Source organism: Piliocolobus tephrosceles, chromosome 14 (genome assembly GCF_002776525.5).
Source record: "Piliocolobus tephrosceles isolate RC106 chromosome 14, ASM277652v3, whole genome shotgun sequence".
In the NCBI taxonomy this organism is placed as follows: domain Eukaryota; kingdom Metazoa; phylum Chordata; class Mammalia; order Primates; family Cercopithecidae; genus Piliocolobus; species Piliocolobus tephrosceles.
This window is the reverse complement of record NC_045447.1, coordinates 97,196,623-97,215,595: the sequence shown is the minus strand read 5'-3', so window position 1 is coordinate 97,215,595 and position 18,973 is coordinate 97,196,623. Positions and strand designations below refer to the sequence as shown.

At 41.0% G+C, this 18,973-nt stretch overlaps 1 protein-coding gene across 3 annotated transcripts in view; it reads left to right on the top strand.

The window, feature by feature from the left end:
- The window catches only part of FRMD3 (FERM domain containing 3), a 299,285-nt gene that overhangs the window by 151,118 nt on the left and 129,194 nt on the right, over positions 1–18,973 (top strand). For all 3 annotated transcript variants that reach the window (XM_023213428.2, XM_023213427.1, XM_023213429.1), the window contains exon 2: positions 10,465–10,569. In XM_023213428.2, coding sequence (XP_023069196.1) covers positions 10,465–10,569 — 105 coding nt within the window. The remainder of the gene's footprint in view (positions 1–10,464; positions 10,570–18,973) is intronic.

Below are 18,973 nucleotides of genomic sequence, written 5' to 3'. Positions count from 1 at the left end.
TTTTCTCTCTTGTGTTATTGCATTAGCTAGGACTTCCAGTATGGTGTTGAAAAGAAGTGGTAAGAGAGGACATCTTTGCCTTGTTCCCTATTTTAAGGGAAACACATCTAGTTTCTCACTATTAAATATGATGTTAGCTGTAGGGTTTAAATAGATGTTCTTTATCAAGTTGAGGAAGTTATTGATTTCTTTTTAACAATTTAAAAATTTGGTTATAATAACCAAATATAGCAGACCCAGGTTTAAATATTTACTCTGCCAGTTTCTAGCTCTGTTGACTTCGGGTAAATTAATTAGCTTCTTTGAGCCTTAGCCTTAGCATGAAGAAAAAAAACTCACTTTGTTAAAATCTTAGAAAAGATTCAACTTGTAAATCTTCCAGATTATTCTGATGTGAGTGCTTTCAAGAACTGGACCTGACACGAAATCCTTAAACAACAACAAGAAGAAAAAGATGGAGAAGGAAGAACCTTTTGAACACTAGGCTGTGGTAAAAACTGCCAAGAAGAGCTGACAAATCAAATATGATTCCCTAAGCATTGGGATGGACCTATGTGCCAGTCAGAACAGAAATGACCGAATGACTAGGAACAGATACACCAGGCATCTTTTAGAATGAAAGCCACAGAACACAGTAGGGGTAATGGAGGCAGAAAACACCCAGAAGAAAAACAAAAAGAGGCAAATGTTACTAACTCCAAGGTACCTTGACTGATTATTCAACTATGACACTCCTTCCGAAGACACTGTTGAGGATTCAGATGATAGAGGGACCAATCTATTCTGGATGCTTCATCTTCTCCTGGATGCACTATTTCTTTGTCTTTCTTCCTTAGGACCCTTTTGCCTTCTCTAGCTTTGATACTATTAAGCCTCTTGCTGTGATGTTGACTGTATTCTGTCTTCTCATAGCATGTAGGGGCTACCATGAGCATTGGATAAGCAGTTGGGTTTTCATTCTCTACCACTGGGCCTGGCTGGGTAAGGTGGCTGCTCATGTCTTTGCCTTTATTTTTGCATCCAGTTCTCACTTTCAGGTAACTATTGATTTTTTTTTCCCCTCATGGGTAGCTGGCCCTGGTATTGTTTTTGTTGTTATTTTCTGTTTTTTAGGTCACTACTATAGTCATAATCCTCCACCAACTTCTGAATACTTACTGGGCATAAAAATGCCTTTAATGAAATTTGCCTATATTTTCAATTATCTTAGCTGTAGCTACTGATTATTACTCTAAAACAGATGTGTATTCAGAATTATACATTTCATTTTTCCCAAATCTTGGATTTATCTTCCATCCATTTGAAAATATTTGGACAATGCAAATCAAAGAAACTTTTAATTTCTGTGTGGGAACCACAGATTCAACCATGAGTGGTTCCTCTATTTTTGTTTTTCTTTACATTCATCTCCCATTTAAATAGCTTTAATATTACTCTCATATTCTTGGGATGATGTAATTTTTGAAATCGATGTCACAGCTCAATATCTAATACTAGTTACTGTTTGCAATAGGAAGAATACCAGTTACAGTTTGCAACAGTACCAGTTACTGTTAACAAAGCAATATATTACTTGCTGTTTAATAAAGGTTTTCTTATTAAAGAGATGCAGTTTTTGTTAAAGCTGTGGTCCCTAACATAACAAAATGTGTGAATTTACACAAATAGGCTTGAGTATTTTATAGCAGAATATTAACAGAACATTTTTATGTTGTTCAATCAAGCTACAATCTTTCTTATATTAATAAATGCTTGTCCTTGACAATAAAAGCAGACTATTTAGTTCACCAGTTTCTCATTACTGTTCTTTATTCATCTGCCTATGAAGGTAAATGAATCAAGGCCCTTAATTCACCAGAGAAATGTAGCCATAAGACATAATCCTAGGAGCAAACTGAGCATTTAGTTGCTGTTGAGGGCCTTGTAATTGGTTAGAAGCTCCTCATGGAGTTTCTTGGCATTCAGATGATTGTATTTTTCCTTCCAGGTAGAGGAATCACCAGAGACAATTCTGTTCTTTCCCAGATGTACATTTATGAAGGCTGTCCCTTCTCAAAAGCAACTTCTGCAGGCATAAGGTGCCAAGCAACAGAGCCCTTTGAACAAGAACCTCACCACCCTCATAACTAGGAAATGAGGCCTCACAGCTCCCACTTCTGTTTGTCATAGAGGGGTCCTGGAGGAACAGTGCCAACCCCAGAGCAAACTGTTCCCACCATCCTGGGGCTGTGCTTCCAACTCCTCCAGCCCTTGCCTGCTTCCCTCATTCCAGTGAGCCTCTCCCACGTCTCTGTTCTGTGTTAGGTATTTCTTCCTCCATTGCGTCCTAGGACCCCAGTTGTTGGGCAACTTTAGAGGGCAGCCCAAAGCTGTGTCCACTGAGGATGCTTCCTGGCTCTGAGGATGTACTTCCAAGGAAAGTTCTTTCAAGGATCACTTTCTGAGACCTCCGTTATTGCCTCAGATGAGGGATTGTAAACTCAAATACCTCCAGCGATCAAGGAGTTGAAGGAAATGGAAGAAGAAGACAACAGGGAAGGCGAAAATGTGGTGGACTGCAGAGTTCATTTTCCAGGGAAAGGAGAAGCCAACCAGACCTTTAGGGTCCAGCTTCTGAACCCTCCAGCTTTTCAATGGCAGCCAGCATCCAGATTTTATGAACAGTCTCCCCATTCTAAAACACCAAAACACTATGCTGACTGATAGAACACAGCGGTCAATGGACTCTGCTCCTGGGCTCGTCAGTCAGCCGTGATCAGCTCAGTTAACACTATGCTGACTGAATAGAACACAGCAGAACATAGAGCAGAGTCAGTGGACTCTGCCCCCGGGCTCATCAGTCAGCCATCTCTGCAACTGTGTTTCACATCGGCACTATTGTTCTCTCTTAGCTCTTCTTGGCCTGAGACATTGGTTTACCTCCTCTCCCGAGTGAAAATGTTGGGTGCAACAAACAGAAAAGCCAATCTGTACTTGCTGAAATAACAAGGAATTTCACGGGCATCCCCAACGAAATTCACATGAACAGATTTACAGCCTGCAGACACAGGCTCCATTTCTCTGTCAATATTTGGGTTTCATCCTCAATCCCACTGCCCCTCTGTGTGTGGTCCAGAGGGAAGGGCAAGTCTCTTCTTGAAGCTCTTTCAGAAGAGTAAATAAGAATTATCTGGCCCGGCGCGGTGGCTCAAGCCTGTAATCCCAGCACTTTGGGAGGCCAAGACGGGCGGATCACGAGGTCAGGAGATCGAGACCATCCTGGCTAACACGGTGAAACCCCGTCTCTACTAAAAAAAAATACAAAAAACTAGCCGGGCGAGGTGGCGGGCGCCTGTAGTCCCAGCTACTCAGGAGGTTGAGGCAGGAGAATGGAGTGAACCCGGGAGGCGGAGCTTGCAGTGAGCTGAGATCCGGCCACTGCACTCCAGGCTGGGTGACAGAACGAGACTCCGTCTCAAAAAAAAAAAAAAAAAAAAGAATTATACTAGAAGCCCTGTTAAGGTATGCGTCATGTCTCATTGGCCTAAGCTGGGTCATGTGTCCTCTCTTGAACCAATCAGACAAGAGAGATGGGGTTACCCTCATACCAACCAAGCTAGATCCCTCAGATGCAGTTGGGTCATAGTTCCTTGAGACTTATGCCTGTACCATGTGTGTGCGTGCATGTGTGTCCATGCATATGCATACCTGAGGAAAATCTGGGTTCCTTTAAGAAAGCTAAAGGGATGTATGGTTGCTAAGCAGTTAACCAATGAAGTCTATTATAATGTGCTTTGTATTTTATAAAACTGCCTTTTCCCAGCCTGGTGTTGTGGGTAACCCAGTGCTCCTTCCTGCCAGTGTCCAAATTCTAGTAATTGGAGAACTTGACATTGCTCCCAAATCATCATATTGTTTTCCTCTATCTCCACATAGAGAATGGGGGCACATAGGCCAACTGAGTTCCTAGAACAGATTCAGCATAGGTGTCAGATTCGGTTTGACATCCCTGTAAACAAACATAGAATTTCTGAGTTCAGTTTTCCTCGTCTGTAACATGAGGAGAATATTAACTACCCCAATGGGTTGTCAAGAGATCAAATGAAAAATATGTAGCAAAGTTCTTGATATACAGTAAATGTTAATGAATAATAGTTCTTATTACTATGTTCATACCTTCATCCCTGAAGGTAGTTATTCAAACTCGAAACTAGTTTAGCAATATATTCAGTATTTTGGGGTTGGTACTGTTTTTCCCACTTAACCAATGTCTAAAAAGCTGAACAAAACCTCGCTTGGAGTTTTACGAGTTTGGGGGACTGAAATCTGCCAGACTTTTTTTTTTTTTTTTTTTTTTTTTTATTGAAGAAAAGCTATTGCTGACTTGGGCAATTGATTTCTTTGCTCTTTTTCTTTAAGCACAAATTTATTGTCGTTTTAATTTTGCTGCTGAACTTGGGAGTTGAAGTAAATGCATCATCAGCAGTTGGCTGCAGATAATCAAGGAAAGTTATCCTTAGCAAACTAAAGCAGGAACAGAAAACCAAACACCACCTGTTCTCACTTGTAAGTGGGAGCTAAATGATGAGAACACACAGACACAAAGAGGGGAACAACAGACATGGAAACTTGTTGGGGGTGGAGAGTGGGAGGAAGGAGAGGATCAGAAAAAAATTACTAATGGGTACTAGGCTTAATACCTGGGTGATGAGATAATCTGTACAACAAACCCCCATGACACAAGTTTACCTGTATAATGAACCTGCACATGTACCCATGAACATAAAATGAAACTTAAATTAATAAAAAAAAAAAAGAATTGAGTTCTTTGTCTTTTGTTCACTTTTTTTTTTAATCTACAGAGGACAGTTCTGGGAGGCAAATACTATTCCACTTAACTTCCTTATATCTAAAAGAATCTGTAAAATTGAGACAAAGATTTAAGATTAAGATTATTCTTAATATTATTAATAATGACATCTAACATTGGTATAATACTTTGCAGTTTACAAAATTCAATGACATTTTACAAAGGGCAGGATTTTAAGATCTGTGAGATTATAAATTTCTGGGTTTCACTCATTGTTTATTTATAATCCCTATCTGAATGCCTGGTGCATAATAGGTGTTTAACAGATGCATGAATGAGCCTTAAAATATCTCATGGGGGATACATCTGGAAGTTACCATCATTATTCTCCCACTATAGAAGGAGAAACAGTCTCAGAGAGATTTCGTGAGAGAAATCTCACGAAATCTCTCTGAGACTGTTAAGGCCACTTAGCTGATAAGTGGTGAAAACAAGTTTAGAACACAGTGGCATCTTCTGTTTTCCTAGTACATACTTTGGGGTGGGGAGGAGAGGTGGACTTTTCTGACAAGTAGGCTAGTTTGTGATTGTAAAAATTAGGTTCCATAAGGTGTGAGGGGGTAAATCCAACCCATTCTGTGAGAGAATGAGACGCTCTCCTGACATCTGTGTTTGGTGGGACTTAGTACTGACTCCGGTCCACTCAGCAGACTTTGAAGAGAAGGTACTATGGGCATCGGAAGAAAAAAAATCATCACAAACAACGACAGTATATAGCTGTCATTTATTGAGAAGCTACTATGTGTCCGACAAGATATTTACAAACATTGTCTCTAATACTCAGGTTACCCATTAGAGACTGCGTTATTTAGAGTTTACAGACTAGGAGGTAGAGATTCAGAGTAACTAAGCAACTTTTCTTACTCTCACAAAAGGGTTAACCCACTCTTACCCAGCCATCCCTAATCAGACATGTGATTGGTTTACACAAATTCTTTTGAAATGGATCCTAGTTTGCCACATCAATGAGTCTTTAGCCCAGTGAGAGAATTTGCCTTTTGAGATGCCCAGAATTATGTCAAGTATTCTGCCATACCCAGGAGACTAGCACTTTCCACCCTGAGCGAAGATGGGATTATTGCAGGGGGTTCAGTATTCACACGCACACTAAGAATTGTCTGAAAAATGGGCAGAGAAGGTGAGAGAGAGGATACAACCCCCTTTACACTTTGGGGCTTGTGGACTGAAGAAATCCCAAACAGAATCCCCAAGCCTGGTGGCACAGTTTAGATCAGAGAGTCTCAAACTCTCTGTGGGAGACACCAGTACTAGATTTTTATTCTTCCAGTCTGCTTTGGACCAATATTTGTTATAAAACACACACACACACACACACACACATGCACATGAATTAAATTGCTCTTATTTTCTGCACTTGTTTTTTAGAGTAGTGGATCCCAACCCCTGGGCCGCGGAACTGAGCTGCACAGCAGTAGGTGAGCTGCGGGCAAGCAAGAAGCTTCATCTGTATTTACAGCTGCTCCCCGTCACTCGCAGTACCACCTGAGCTCCACCTCCTGTCAGATCAGTGGCAGCATTAGATTCTCATGGGAGTGCAAACCTCTTGTGAACTGTGCAGGTGAGGGATCTAGGTTGCACTCTCCTTATGAGAATCTAATGCCTGATGATCTGTCACTGTCTCCCATCACCCCCAGTTAGTTGCAGGAAAACAAACTCAGGGCTCCCACTGAGTCTACATTGTGGTGAATTGTATAATTATTTCCTTATATATTACAATGTAATGATAATAGAAATAAAGTACACAATAAATATTATGTGCCTGAATCATCCTGAAACCATCCCGCCACCCTGTCTTTGGAAAAATTGTCTTCCATGAAACTGGTCCCTGGTTCCAAAAAGGATGATGACTGCTGTCATGGAGGACCAGTCAGGCACTGTTCATGTTCTGGCATGGTCCATGGGTCACATTTGGCTAGCATTGGCTTATAGATTTTAACACATTAAAAATATTGCAATTGTCTTCACATTATTTTGGTACGGTATTTATAAAAAGAATCAATTTACAGTGTACTATAGATAATAAGGACCAGTAAAGAGATACAAGTTAAGTTGTGTAGCTGAACAAATTCTTTCAACCCTGTCAGTGCATTTCTGAGATCATACAACCTCATTTAGAGACAGCATCAAAAGTCTATACTTATGCACATAAGGGTTTTAAGCACAGATTATCAAATCCTACTGACCCTCGTATTAGGCCCTGCTCACGCATTTGTATCTTACTACTTTTCACAGGTATTAAATGCTGTTGTGATTAATAAAACATAATTTAGGTAAGAGCTCTGAAGAATTTAAATTAGCTGCTTGATTTTTTTCTCTACTCAATCAGTACTTCAAGTGTAGCTGCTATCCTGTGGGAGAATCAACATAAGTCTGACATTAAAATGAAATCCTTTTACTTGAAATCTTTGATAACCACTTCTGCACACAGACCTTGAGAGAGATGCATGAAAGTTGGCCAATTCCACTACATTTGCGGAATTGCCAATACCAGGACGCTATTATCTCGCCCGGGGCTCTCTCTTAGTGCTGTGCAGTCCAAAGGGCTTGTGGAAAGTGCTTCCTTTTGTTACCAGACCTCATGTTTTCTACGAGAAAAAATCAAAGACTTCTTATTCATCTGGTAACATCCAGCATGCCAGGCACTGGTTTAGGCCGCAAGGAAGGAACCTGTATCTTCGGAGGCTCAGGAGGAAGCGTGTGCAAGGTTTGGGTCATAACCACTGTTTACTCCCCAGCCTGTCTTCTGAAGTGAGGTGTATATGGGCAGTAGCTGGAGTCATGCACCTGACTCCTGAACGAACTCCTCCAACCTTTGGTACTGGGCGTATTCAAGCTTTTGTTTAGGGCAAGAACTGAGCTTAGGGCACAAAAATGACAACAGTAGGAACTTAAATGGCTTACAAACTTTGTCCGGATTTCCAGGCAGGAGGATGTGGGTCTATAAGCTGGCTTCCTTGGCACCAAGCAGTGAGACATGGAAGGTCTTAGGGTGGTGAGGCTGTCTGGGCAACGTGCAGAGGAAGAGGCAGAACTGCAAAGGGCTGTCGACATCCCCTGACAATGGCAGAGGCAGCTTGTGTACCCAAGGCAGGAAAGGACTGATTTTTCTTAGTTAAGGAAGAGACAATTCTCAAGGGAAAAGGGGCTTTTTTTTTTTTTTTTTTTTTTTTTTTTTTTTTTTTTTTTTTTGCTTTGTGATGGTCTCTAGAGACACGTAAAATTTTGTGTTTTTCCTATGTTGTGGAAATCCTCCTGGACCAATGCTTCTCAAACTTCAATGTGCATGAGAATGACAATGACCTGGGGATCTTGCTAAAATGCAGACCAGGTGCAGCAGGGCTGAAGCAGTGCCTGAGATTCTGTCTCCAACAGGCTTCCTCCCAGGTGAGACTAAGGCTGGTGCTCTCTTATAGTGTTAGTTTGTAGGCTATACCTTCAGTAGCAAAGACCTAGAATCCACCTGGTGGTCTGGAACCATGGGAATTGGCCTGACCTGCTTTTTGGAAGGCATTGACCCCTGTTTTAGCCATGCTTGCATACTCTAATCACTGTGTAGTCTACAGCAGCATTTTCTTCTCTCAAGGGTCTTGAGTAGTCAATGGAGATCTTGCTAGAGGGTGTATATTGGTTGCTGTGTTTAATCATTTAAAAAAAAATCTTTGTTGTGCTGTTGAGTACATCTTCTTTAGGGCAAAATGACAGCAGTATCTGTCATAAACAATCAAGGCCTGCTCAATCCCATATTATTACAATGCACTGCCTTGACCCACATATCTGGAATATGGTAGGGAATACTTCCCTATAGTAAATCCTAATGAAGAGGGCTTTGCCATTCAATCATGAAATGATGAGCTCCTATGTTATGTTTGGTGAGGGAATAATGCTGCAACCTTTTAAAGATGAATGGATTACAGAGCATGTGTGTAAAAGGAACTAAAGCCAATGATTATTTTCTGGGCATTGAATTCAGCTGTTAGGTATAGCTTTGCCATTTGAGCCTCCTGGATTAAAAACAATTACAGACATTTAAAAACAAATTCCATTTTTATGTTTTGTCTCTTTTGAGCTGTATCAGATGGTTTCTCAGGAAGGAAGTTAAAAACTTGAAGCTCATTCAAAATCAAACTCGAAAGTGATTTCAGCAAAATGGAGGTTTCATATCACACTATATGCTTATAAGCGCCAGTCCTTCACTCAGTGCAGCGCATCCCAGGCTTTTTGGAAGGCATTGACCCCTGTTTCAGCCACGCTTGCATTGTCTAATCACTGCACTGTCTACAGCAGCATTTTATTATCTCAAGGGTCTTGAGTGGTCAATGGAGATCTTGCTGGAAGGTGTGACTTTCCCATGCAACTTCCTGAGTTGATGGTAGTGGTCGTTAATGAAGAGATCATTATGTAACATAGACCAAACTGATCTTTCAAAATTATTTTTAGTGGATTGAAAAAGTGGCTCACTTAATGCCTCTAATTTCTTCATGTATTTTAACAGGTCACATCTCTAAAACATTTCATGGGTCTGTCAGCGACTTTGATTGAAGCAGAAATTAATCTTATCAGATATCCTGATGAGGGCTTAGAAGAGTCTTTGCTGTGAAGAGGTTTTTGTTGTAGTGGTATTTATGTTAATCAGATTTGGCTGATACATCTTTCACTCATAGAATTTCAGAAGGAAAAATAACCTAACCAACTTAGAAATCATCCAGTCTAACTATCTTATATTACCAAAGTAGAAACAGTAGGGGTTTACCCAAGGTCACACAGACCTGTCTTTGGATCTTAGTCCTGGGCTCCCCTGAATCTTCCACACTGCCTTTCTGTGTTGGTTTATGAAAGGGACGCAGTAGCTTTGAGGCCCAAGGAAACAAGTTCCCCACCATTCCCGCTGAGAGCCAGGGAATTTAGTTACCACTCACAGCATTGCCACACTTACCAGACCCTACCTCCTGGCAGAGCCATAGTGGACTCACGAATGCTCCAGGGAGTCAAAGTGGCTTGGAAGGAGCCCACATACTGTAGCCAGTCAGCCTGGCTCAAATACTGTCCTGCTCCATTCAAGCTGTGTGACTTTGGGCAAGTCACTGAACCCCTTTGTGGCTCAGTTTCCTCCAATATAAAATGAGAACCTTCCTGGTAGGATCATTGTGAGAACTGAGTGAACGAATATGTACCGAGGAATTAGAACAAGCAGTTAGGCCATTGTATGTGTTACATGAGAGTTTCCAAACTGTGGACCTCCACAAGTTACTGAGTTGTAAAATTAGTACTCTGAATCATAAATAGCATTAGACAAATTAAATGGCATATGGATTATTTTGCCTTCTCTTTTTGGGGTCCTTTTGGTTCCGTGTGTATGTGTGTGTGTGTGTGTGTGTGTGTGTGTGTGTGTGTGTGTGTGTGTAATGGCTCACAATGTAAAATGTATTTCTCATTGAGGATTTGTGGTTAAAAGAGTTTGGAAGCCCCTTCTTCAGGGACTGGAGTGAGCACATTTATTTTTCTAAGCATGGACCCACGGTGGTGAACAAGGCTTCCTGTGGGCATGGATGCACAAGGTGAGCTCTGGCTGAGACCTAAATGTGCTTCCTTTGCAGAGGGAAACCAAAGGGCAGTTTCTCATTGACCACATCTGCAACTACTACAGCCTGCTGGAGAAGGACTACTTTGGCATTCGCTATGTGGACCCAGAGAAGCAAAGGGTAAGAGCTGATTTCTGTCTGGAGCCATTTTCAGGGAGTGACCCAGACTGTGGTGCCCTGTGGGGGTTCCTCCCAAAGCCCTACCGATGCCCTTGTTCTCACAGATTGTTGGGCACATGAAACCCTGTGTGAGCAGAAGAGGCTGGCACTGTACTTACTGGACTGGGTGAAGCAGTAGAAGGGAAAAGTTACCCTAGGCCTTTCCAGAAGGCTGCTCCCATCTGCTTAGAGGAGAGAATGTCCCTTTGCCCTTTAAACCCAGGGTTTCCCAAAGTCTCTCAAACAATGGCTACATGAAATTTCACTATGGAGAAAATCACCCCCCCGCCCCCGCCCCAACTCCACTCATTATAAAAAGCTATTGAGGCTGGGATCAGCGGCTCACATCTGTAATCCCAGCACTTTGGGAGGCCTAAATGAATGGATCACTTGAACCCAGGAGTTCAAGACCAGCCTGGGCAACATGTCAAAACTCCACCTCTACAAAAAATACAAAAATTAGCTGGGCATGGTGGGATGTGCCTGTCATCATAGCTACTTGGGAGGCTGAGGATGTGCCTGTCATCATAGCTACTTGGGAGGCTGAGGTGGGGCAGAATAGCTTGAGCCTGGGAGGTCAAGGCTGCAGTGATCCGTGATGGAGCCATTACACTCCAGCCTGGGTTACAGAGCAAGATCCTGGCATAAAAAAAAAAAAAAAAGTTATCGGGAGACAGAGTAATTGAGAAATGACTGCTTAATGGGTATAGGGTTTCCTTTTCGAGGGATGAGCATGTTTGAAATTTCATATTGATGGTGGTTGCCACTGAAATGTACATTTTAAAGTGGTTAATTTTGTTATGTGATTTTCACCTCAATGTTTTTGAACAAAGTTTTGACAGATGAAGGGTTTAAGTCACTTCAGAAGCAGATCCTTGGGCACAACTAAACTTGAAAGCCCCTGTTTTATTCTTGCTCCTGGAGACACCTAGCCTTTTTAGTATCTGTTGGTGGGGAAGAGTGAGCAGGACAGTCTCACCTTTTGAGCTGGTGTAGCAGCCTAGGTGTGTTCAGTGTAGCATAGGCCAGAACCACGTGATGTGTGTCCTTCATATCCAAATGGCCCCTGGGGATCTCCACCCCCAGCTCCTGGGGTGGGTCTCAGGCATGGGCTTGGAGGTCCCAGCCGTGGGCTCGGAGGCTCAGTACACACTTGGGTCTCTGCTTCTTACTAGCAGGACAATGTGTAAAGGGGTCACCTGGAGGTGACCCGGAAGTGGGGATAGGACTCCTCTGCCTTCTTTAATTTGCTCTCCTCCTCAATGTCCGTGATCTTCTTCCTGTCTCCTCTTTCCATCCCTACACCTCATCTGGCTCTTAGTTTAGTATTGACTGACCCAATACCATGAGGAGAGGTCATAGAGTGTATTTCTGTAAAGAAGAGGATATTTAAGGAATAGATTAGATTTGTGTCTGATACATAGAGAATCTTATTTTGCTCTTGGAGTCCTAGGGACCAACGTTTGTATGAAGGGATGCAATGAAGTATTACAGCTCAGAAGAATTTTGGTTTCCTATAGTACTTGCAGTAACCTCTGGATGGTCCAGGCATTTACCTGAGTGAGACAAAGGTGGCAGGATGGTGGTGGGGATGTAGGGCTGACATGACGTCAGGGAAGGGCATTCATGGTGTTTACTGAGTAACACTGGTTCCCAGACCTGGCCTTGCAAGAAAATCACCTCAAGTGTTCGCTAAAAATGCACAGTGTGGACCCTATTCCAGATCTCTTAAATCAGAATCCATGGGGTTAGGGCCAGCAACATGCGCTTAGCCTATTCCTAATCTAATTTTGATGCAGCCAAGCCGGCTTTGGTCTGGGGACCATGATGCAAAGACATTCATAGCCATAACTTTTTATAGCCTATGAAGATATCACATTTGTATAAGAGGGAAAGAAGCTCAAAGAAGTTGTTACTTGTCCCAGGTTTCACATTTAGTAAGTGGTAGAGTGAGTGTTTGAGTTTAGGGTTATAGATCAAAGTCCCTGTGGACCAAATAAACTCTGGTCTATATTAGTCCTCTAGTCACCATTGCAAACAGGTTATTTTGTGCAAAATTCAATTCTAAATGATAAATAGCCAACCTGCAGAAGTAATTCTAGCTACTATTTAGTTGAGCATCTATCATGTGCCATGAATGTTACTTATTATAGCCTTGTCTTGCCAAAAAGCCTTTAAGGAAAGGGGAAGCTAAGGCCTAGAAAGGGTCAGTGGCTTCCATAAGGCAAGACATTAAGGAAAAATTGGTGTCACAAAATAACAATAGTATTGGATTATAACCCATAGAATGAAATAAATATCCATGAGTCCATCCTGATATAAATAATTAATTAAATAAAAAATAAAGGAAAGACTTGGGTCAGCTCTTCCATACAGAAGAATTTTAATTAATAAATGTAGAAGGAATGAGGGAAATAGAAAGTCACCATACACAATAATAATTATTGTAGGCAAGAGCTAAAATTTGTATGCAAAAGTTTTAGGGAGAAACAGGAAATCTGCAAAGTAACCCCTCCTTTCCAAGGTATTTTTTAATTGCAAAGGAAAAAATAATAACTCTATAGTGGAGAAACATGACAGACAGCACTTTAACCAAGAGACCAAGATTAACATCATCAGTAAAAAGATATATTAACATCAGCTACCTCCTGATACAAGGCACTGAGAAGTACACATCATCTCTGTGGCATTCTTCCCAATAATGCATAACCTCAATCAAATATTGAGAAAACATTGGGCAAATTCAATGTGAGGAACATTCTCCAAAATAACTGACCTTTAAAAGTGTGAGGTCATGAAAGACAAGGACGGGCTGGATTCACAGTCAGAGATTGGAGAGAGACGTCAACTCAAGGCAATCTGGAATCCTGAAACATAGACAAGTATAGTAGTGGGAAAACAGACTGAACTCCACAGAAAGTCTGTAGTTTAGTTAATGCTATCATAGAATAGCATTAACCAAATTATAAAATAATAACTCTGTAGTGGAGAAACATGACAGACAGCACTTTAACCAAGAGACCAAGATTAACATCACCAGTAAAAAGACATATTAACATTAGGTACCTCCTGATACCATGCACTGAGAAGTACACATCATCATAGAATAGCATTAACTAAATTGGCTAATATTGGCTTCTTATTCTGATAGTTGTACTGTGATTACACAGGATGCTAACATCAGGGGAAGATGACCGAAGGTTATACTTTACCATTTTTGCAACTTTTTCATATGTCTAAAATTATTAAAATTTTAGACTAAAGTTATAAAGGAGAAGTCTTTAGGTTGTTTATTGTTCTTTATATTTTGACTCTATTTAATGTAATTTTTAATGCCCAGACTTGAGTAGTAGAGTAAAGGAAAGAATGGGGGCAACCCTCAAAACAAAACTGTCTTATCTCATGTAGCCACTAAGTTGCTTAGAGGTGTTCCTGAATACTTCTCTCTGCATCATGCAGCTGTTATAGCCTTTTGATTTTGAGGATATGATGTGAGTGTAACTTTCACTTGGGTTGCAGGGTAGTTGCTGCACACAACTGCAAGGACTTTGGACTCAGAAAGATATGAATTAAAAATCCCATCTCTCCTGATTAGTAAGCTGTGTTCTTGACCAAGCTATACAGCCTCTCCGAGTCTCTGTCCTGATGGATAAAGCAAATAACAATATCTTCCTGTAGGGTTGATATGAGAATGAAAGATAAGGTATATCAATACTTAGCACATGGTACACCTTGAGTATATGGTGTGTGTTATTTTCACTCTTAGTTGTTATTATTATTCTTATAATTATTATGCATTGGCTAGGTCCAGGTGAGACATGAGGAAACACAGTCATGATTAGTATCTCTAAAACCTAGAAATGTTTATAAGAACATCTTTTAAAGGCAGGGGGCACTACTATTAAGATCTTTGGAGAGAGAAGGCAGAAAATGAGACTTGGATAATTAGAAAAATGGACTCAAAGACATAAACAGAGACATGCTGGTATGGACATTTTAAGCAGATATTAATTGACCAACATTTTTTTTTTTCCACTGGCTCCTATATTTTTCTTAATGGCAAGTAAAACTGACAAATTATTTGGATAGAAAGCTAATTAAACGAGCTTTCTAGGGAAGCTGAAGTGAAAGTTACCTTCGCCTTGGGGGCTGGTGTTTTGCGTACAACTCGATTTACAGTAAACCATTGTTGAATATTAAATATTTAGCACGATTACATTTGGAACACCATATGTTTGGCAAGATGTCTCATGCCCCAGATGCTCTGGAAGTGGGAAACACTGAGTCAGGAAATGATGACTATCTTTTGCTATTTTAATGTCCAGGGCCCAGTATTTCCATTATTATTTTTTAATTTGATATAGGGAAGGATAGGTTGAGTACTGGCCAGTAAAAATCCTCTCGGTTTCTACGACGTTCGTCTTCTAAGGAACTTGCATAATCTTAGTTGCCTAAGGTTAGGGAAAGGGTGGGTGGTATTCTCCCCATTTTACTGATAGAGAAAACTGCATCAATAAGTCTAGAAGTAATTCTAGAAGAAGGTAGTACTTGGCTTAAGTTTAGATTTTTTTTTTTTTTTACTCCAGTATATTCTTTTTACCGCTTCTGTTCAGGTATTTGGGTAACTTCCCCTTGGAAAGATGAAGTTTTGAAATAATTAGCTGGATTTCATAGCTCTCGTTTCCATGGCTATGGTTTGAGGTGTCCATTGTCCTGGGTTTTCCCCATATATTCTTCTACCCTTTTTCTTTCTCCAAATTCAGCTAAGGAAGTCACCCCTCACCCCATGCCTTAGAGCTGAGTGCCCCAGCTCCCAACCCCGCCAGAGGAAGAATTACACTGGGACTGGGTTGTAGGATGCTGCTTTATGGTCTGGAGGGAGTTTGTACTCAATGCTTTTGGTTTTAACTTTGGAATTGCTAATTATCTGTATAACCCATTTGCATCAGTGTTGTTGACTTTTCTGATTTTGACTCACACCCAAAGATGCGGGATTCACTTTGGAAATCCATACTTTTGGGGTACACTCCTCAAGTGCCCAATGATAGGCCATTGTGTCTTAATGTCTACCAGACACTAGAGGATTTAATAGGTTTTCTGATAGGAGGATGAGCTGGAAATCATGGATGCAACGTCACGTTCAGCCCTGATCCCCTACCCTCACAACCCTAATATAATTACAGCCCCGAGGCTTTTATGTTGGTAGCCAGAAGGAACTAGTGAGCCTATCAGTAAGTTTTATTAATAACAGGAAAAGACCTTGTCTATGTTAGAGCAATTTGCTTTCTCTAGAGGCACCTTGGGGAGGACATGGAAGGGAATAGAAGCCGGCCCAGTGATTGGAGGTTTCACTCTGGGGATGGCGCCAGGAAGCCAGACAGCATTATGTCCCACCAGCTGCTCCTGCCATTGAGAGGCTGCTTCCTGCTTCTCAGGATAATTACTTCACAGATGCTCGTCACTAGGAGCAAGAGTGGTACCTAAGATGTAGGGCAGCCCTGCACTAAAGCAAAGGGTTGTGCTGCTGCCTCAAGTCACTGATCACAAATTTGTCTGCTCAATGAGTCCTCTTTTGTTTACGTTTCAAAATGTATTAAAGATCAAGACTTCTTGAGTGTGTGTGTTGGGGCAGACAGGTACAAGTAACTTGACTTTGTGGGAAAGGACTTTGGCACTCAAGTTAAAAGGAAGACAGTACTATCATGACAGCTTGAAAATGGGATATATTGTCAGTGATTCAATTGTGGCTCAAGGTATGAACACTGATGCATTTGGGAAAATTGTCAGATTCATTCAGCAGAAAGCAGAACTTGGTCTTTAACTAAAAGGTTGGCTCATAATCGACTCTGTTTACATCTGATATCCTCTCCTGAGGAGGGAAATGGATGCTTGATAAAATATTGCCGTCTAGAAGTCACTTAGCAAACGGAGATGCCCACATTATAGTGGAAGGGGAGGGGCAAACACATGACCTGATTATCTCATTTGAGCCAGAAGGCAGGGACTGGGAAAATGCCATTTTATCCTTGTTTGAGTCAGGAAAAATCAGGAAGATATCCAAGGTAAGAAGTTTTTCCTCTGTTGGTGGTGGGACCCTGGGCAGAAATCAGTCAGGGAAACGGGTTTAAGTGTGATGGTTGAAGAGTCAAGTACTCACTGGAGGCTTCCAGCAGGCAAGAATAGCAGGACTGACTAGAGACCAGCAGGTTTGGAAGTTTCAAGTTAGTCTTAAAGATATTTTTAAGTCTAATTGGGAAGACTAGAATGTGGCTATGATGTATGACTTGGAGAAATAAAAACAGTACATAGGTTAGAAAATGACTATTTTATTTCCTTCAAGGTTCAGTAGTAGTTGTGTGGAGGTTATGTGTGGAGGTTAATGATGAGGATCTAGTAGTTCTCATTATCTATTGCTGTTTAACAAGCCTTCCCAAAAGTTTGTGCCTCAAAACAACATAATTTTATTATATCACAGCATTTTGTGGCTCAGGGATTTGAGCAGGGCTCTGCTGGGAGATTCTTCTGCCCCACGTGGTGTTGACTGGATCACTCAGTGGTGGTTAGCTAGTGGCTAGTCAGATCTGGAGGATCCAAGACATCTTTACCCATATGCCTGGTGCCTTGATGCAGAGGGCTGGAAGGTAGGGCTCAGGGGTCCCCTCCCTCTGATGTAATTTCAGGCCCTTTCCAGATGACCTCTCCAGCAGGGTGTTTGAACTTCTTAAATGGTCACTTAGAGCTCCAAGTGTAGGTGGAGCCACTTACCAAATAAGTTGCACAGAAAAAAGAACAGGTTTTGGGGGAAAAGTGATAAGTTCTGGACGTTTTGAGTTGGGATGTGTGAGAGAAGTTGAGGTGGAGATGTTCAGTGTATAGATGACAATATAGTCTGAAGATTAAAGAAGAGGCTTGAGCCACAGATGGGGATTTTGGAGCCAATGAAGTCTTTTATGACTTCAAAGCCCTGGGAAGAGATTCCAAACCAGCAAAGGAGATGAACAAAAAACAGAGCAGAAAGAAAAGAATGTGCAGAGAGAGACATTCTGGGAGCAAGGATAGGTGTAGACTCAATAAGAGGGATTGAGCTGCAGTGCCAAGCAGGGAGGCAGAATCAAAGGACTGAGTCAGAAAATGATGACTATCTTTTGCTATTTTAGGAAATTGTTCAGGTGCTAAAAGCTTTGGCATCATGAAGACCAGGGCAAATCCAATCTCTGCCACCTGCTGGTTGTACCACTTTGAGCAGGTTCCTTACACTCCCTGTGTCTCAATTCATTCATCTATTAATTAAGGATACTAATGTTACTTTTACAATAGGATTGTTTTTTAAATGAATTAACCATACTATCAATTTAGCAACTGGTCTTTTTACTATTCCATGCTTTACAGATGTTTAAAAGACCCATGTCACATGATTACCTATGTAACAATCCTGCACATTCTACACATGTACCCCTGAACTTAAAATAAAAGTTGGAAACTTTAAAAAAGGCCCATGAGTCCGGAGGCCAGCTGATCTTTGACTTTAGAACAATTTGGTGGCAATGTTGTTAAATTTATGTGGCACGACAGCAAATGCTACACGGTGGTAAATTCCACTGTAACAAGCTTGAAAAAAATTCCATAATTTCATTTCATAAATGATTGCATTTTAGTTACTAGTGTACTTTAAAATAAATAGTAATACATGTTTTTTTTTTTTTAACATCCGATTGCATTTTTTTTTTTTTTTTTTTTTTTTTTTTAGTGTACATTAAATATTTCTTTGGAGTAGGGACTGGAATGCAAGGGTCAGGATGGCCTTCCATCTGTTTTTGTAAATAAGGTTTTATTGGAACCCAGCTAATTCTGTTCATTTACATATTGTCTGCAGCTGCTTTCATGTTCCAATAGCAGAGTTGAGTAGTTGTGAAAGAGATCCATGTGGATCACAAAGCTTAAAATATTTACTTTACAAAAAATAAAAATTGCCAACTCCTGTTAGAGAGCGTTGAAGTTAGTGAAGGGGATGGAGGTTGCTTAATGGATAAAGGGACACATAGGCTTTTTTTTAGACTTCCTGGCCCCTCCCCTAATTTGTACAGTGTTTCTTCTTCTGGCTGTTATCTCTCTTTTGCCCATCCCTGAGACCCTAGAATACAAAAGCATCATGGCTAAAGGAGTGAAAAACACTACAGTGAAACAATGAAGATTCTTTCCTTCTTTCTTCCTTCCTTCCTTCCTTCCTTCCTTCCTTCCTTTCTTTCTTTCTTTCTTTCTTTCTTTCTTTCTTTCTTTCTTTCTTTCTTTCTTTCTTTCTTTCTTTCTTTCTTTCTTTTCCTTCCTTCCTTCCTTCCTTCCTTCCTTCCTTCCTTCCTTCCTTCCT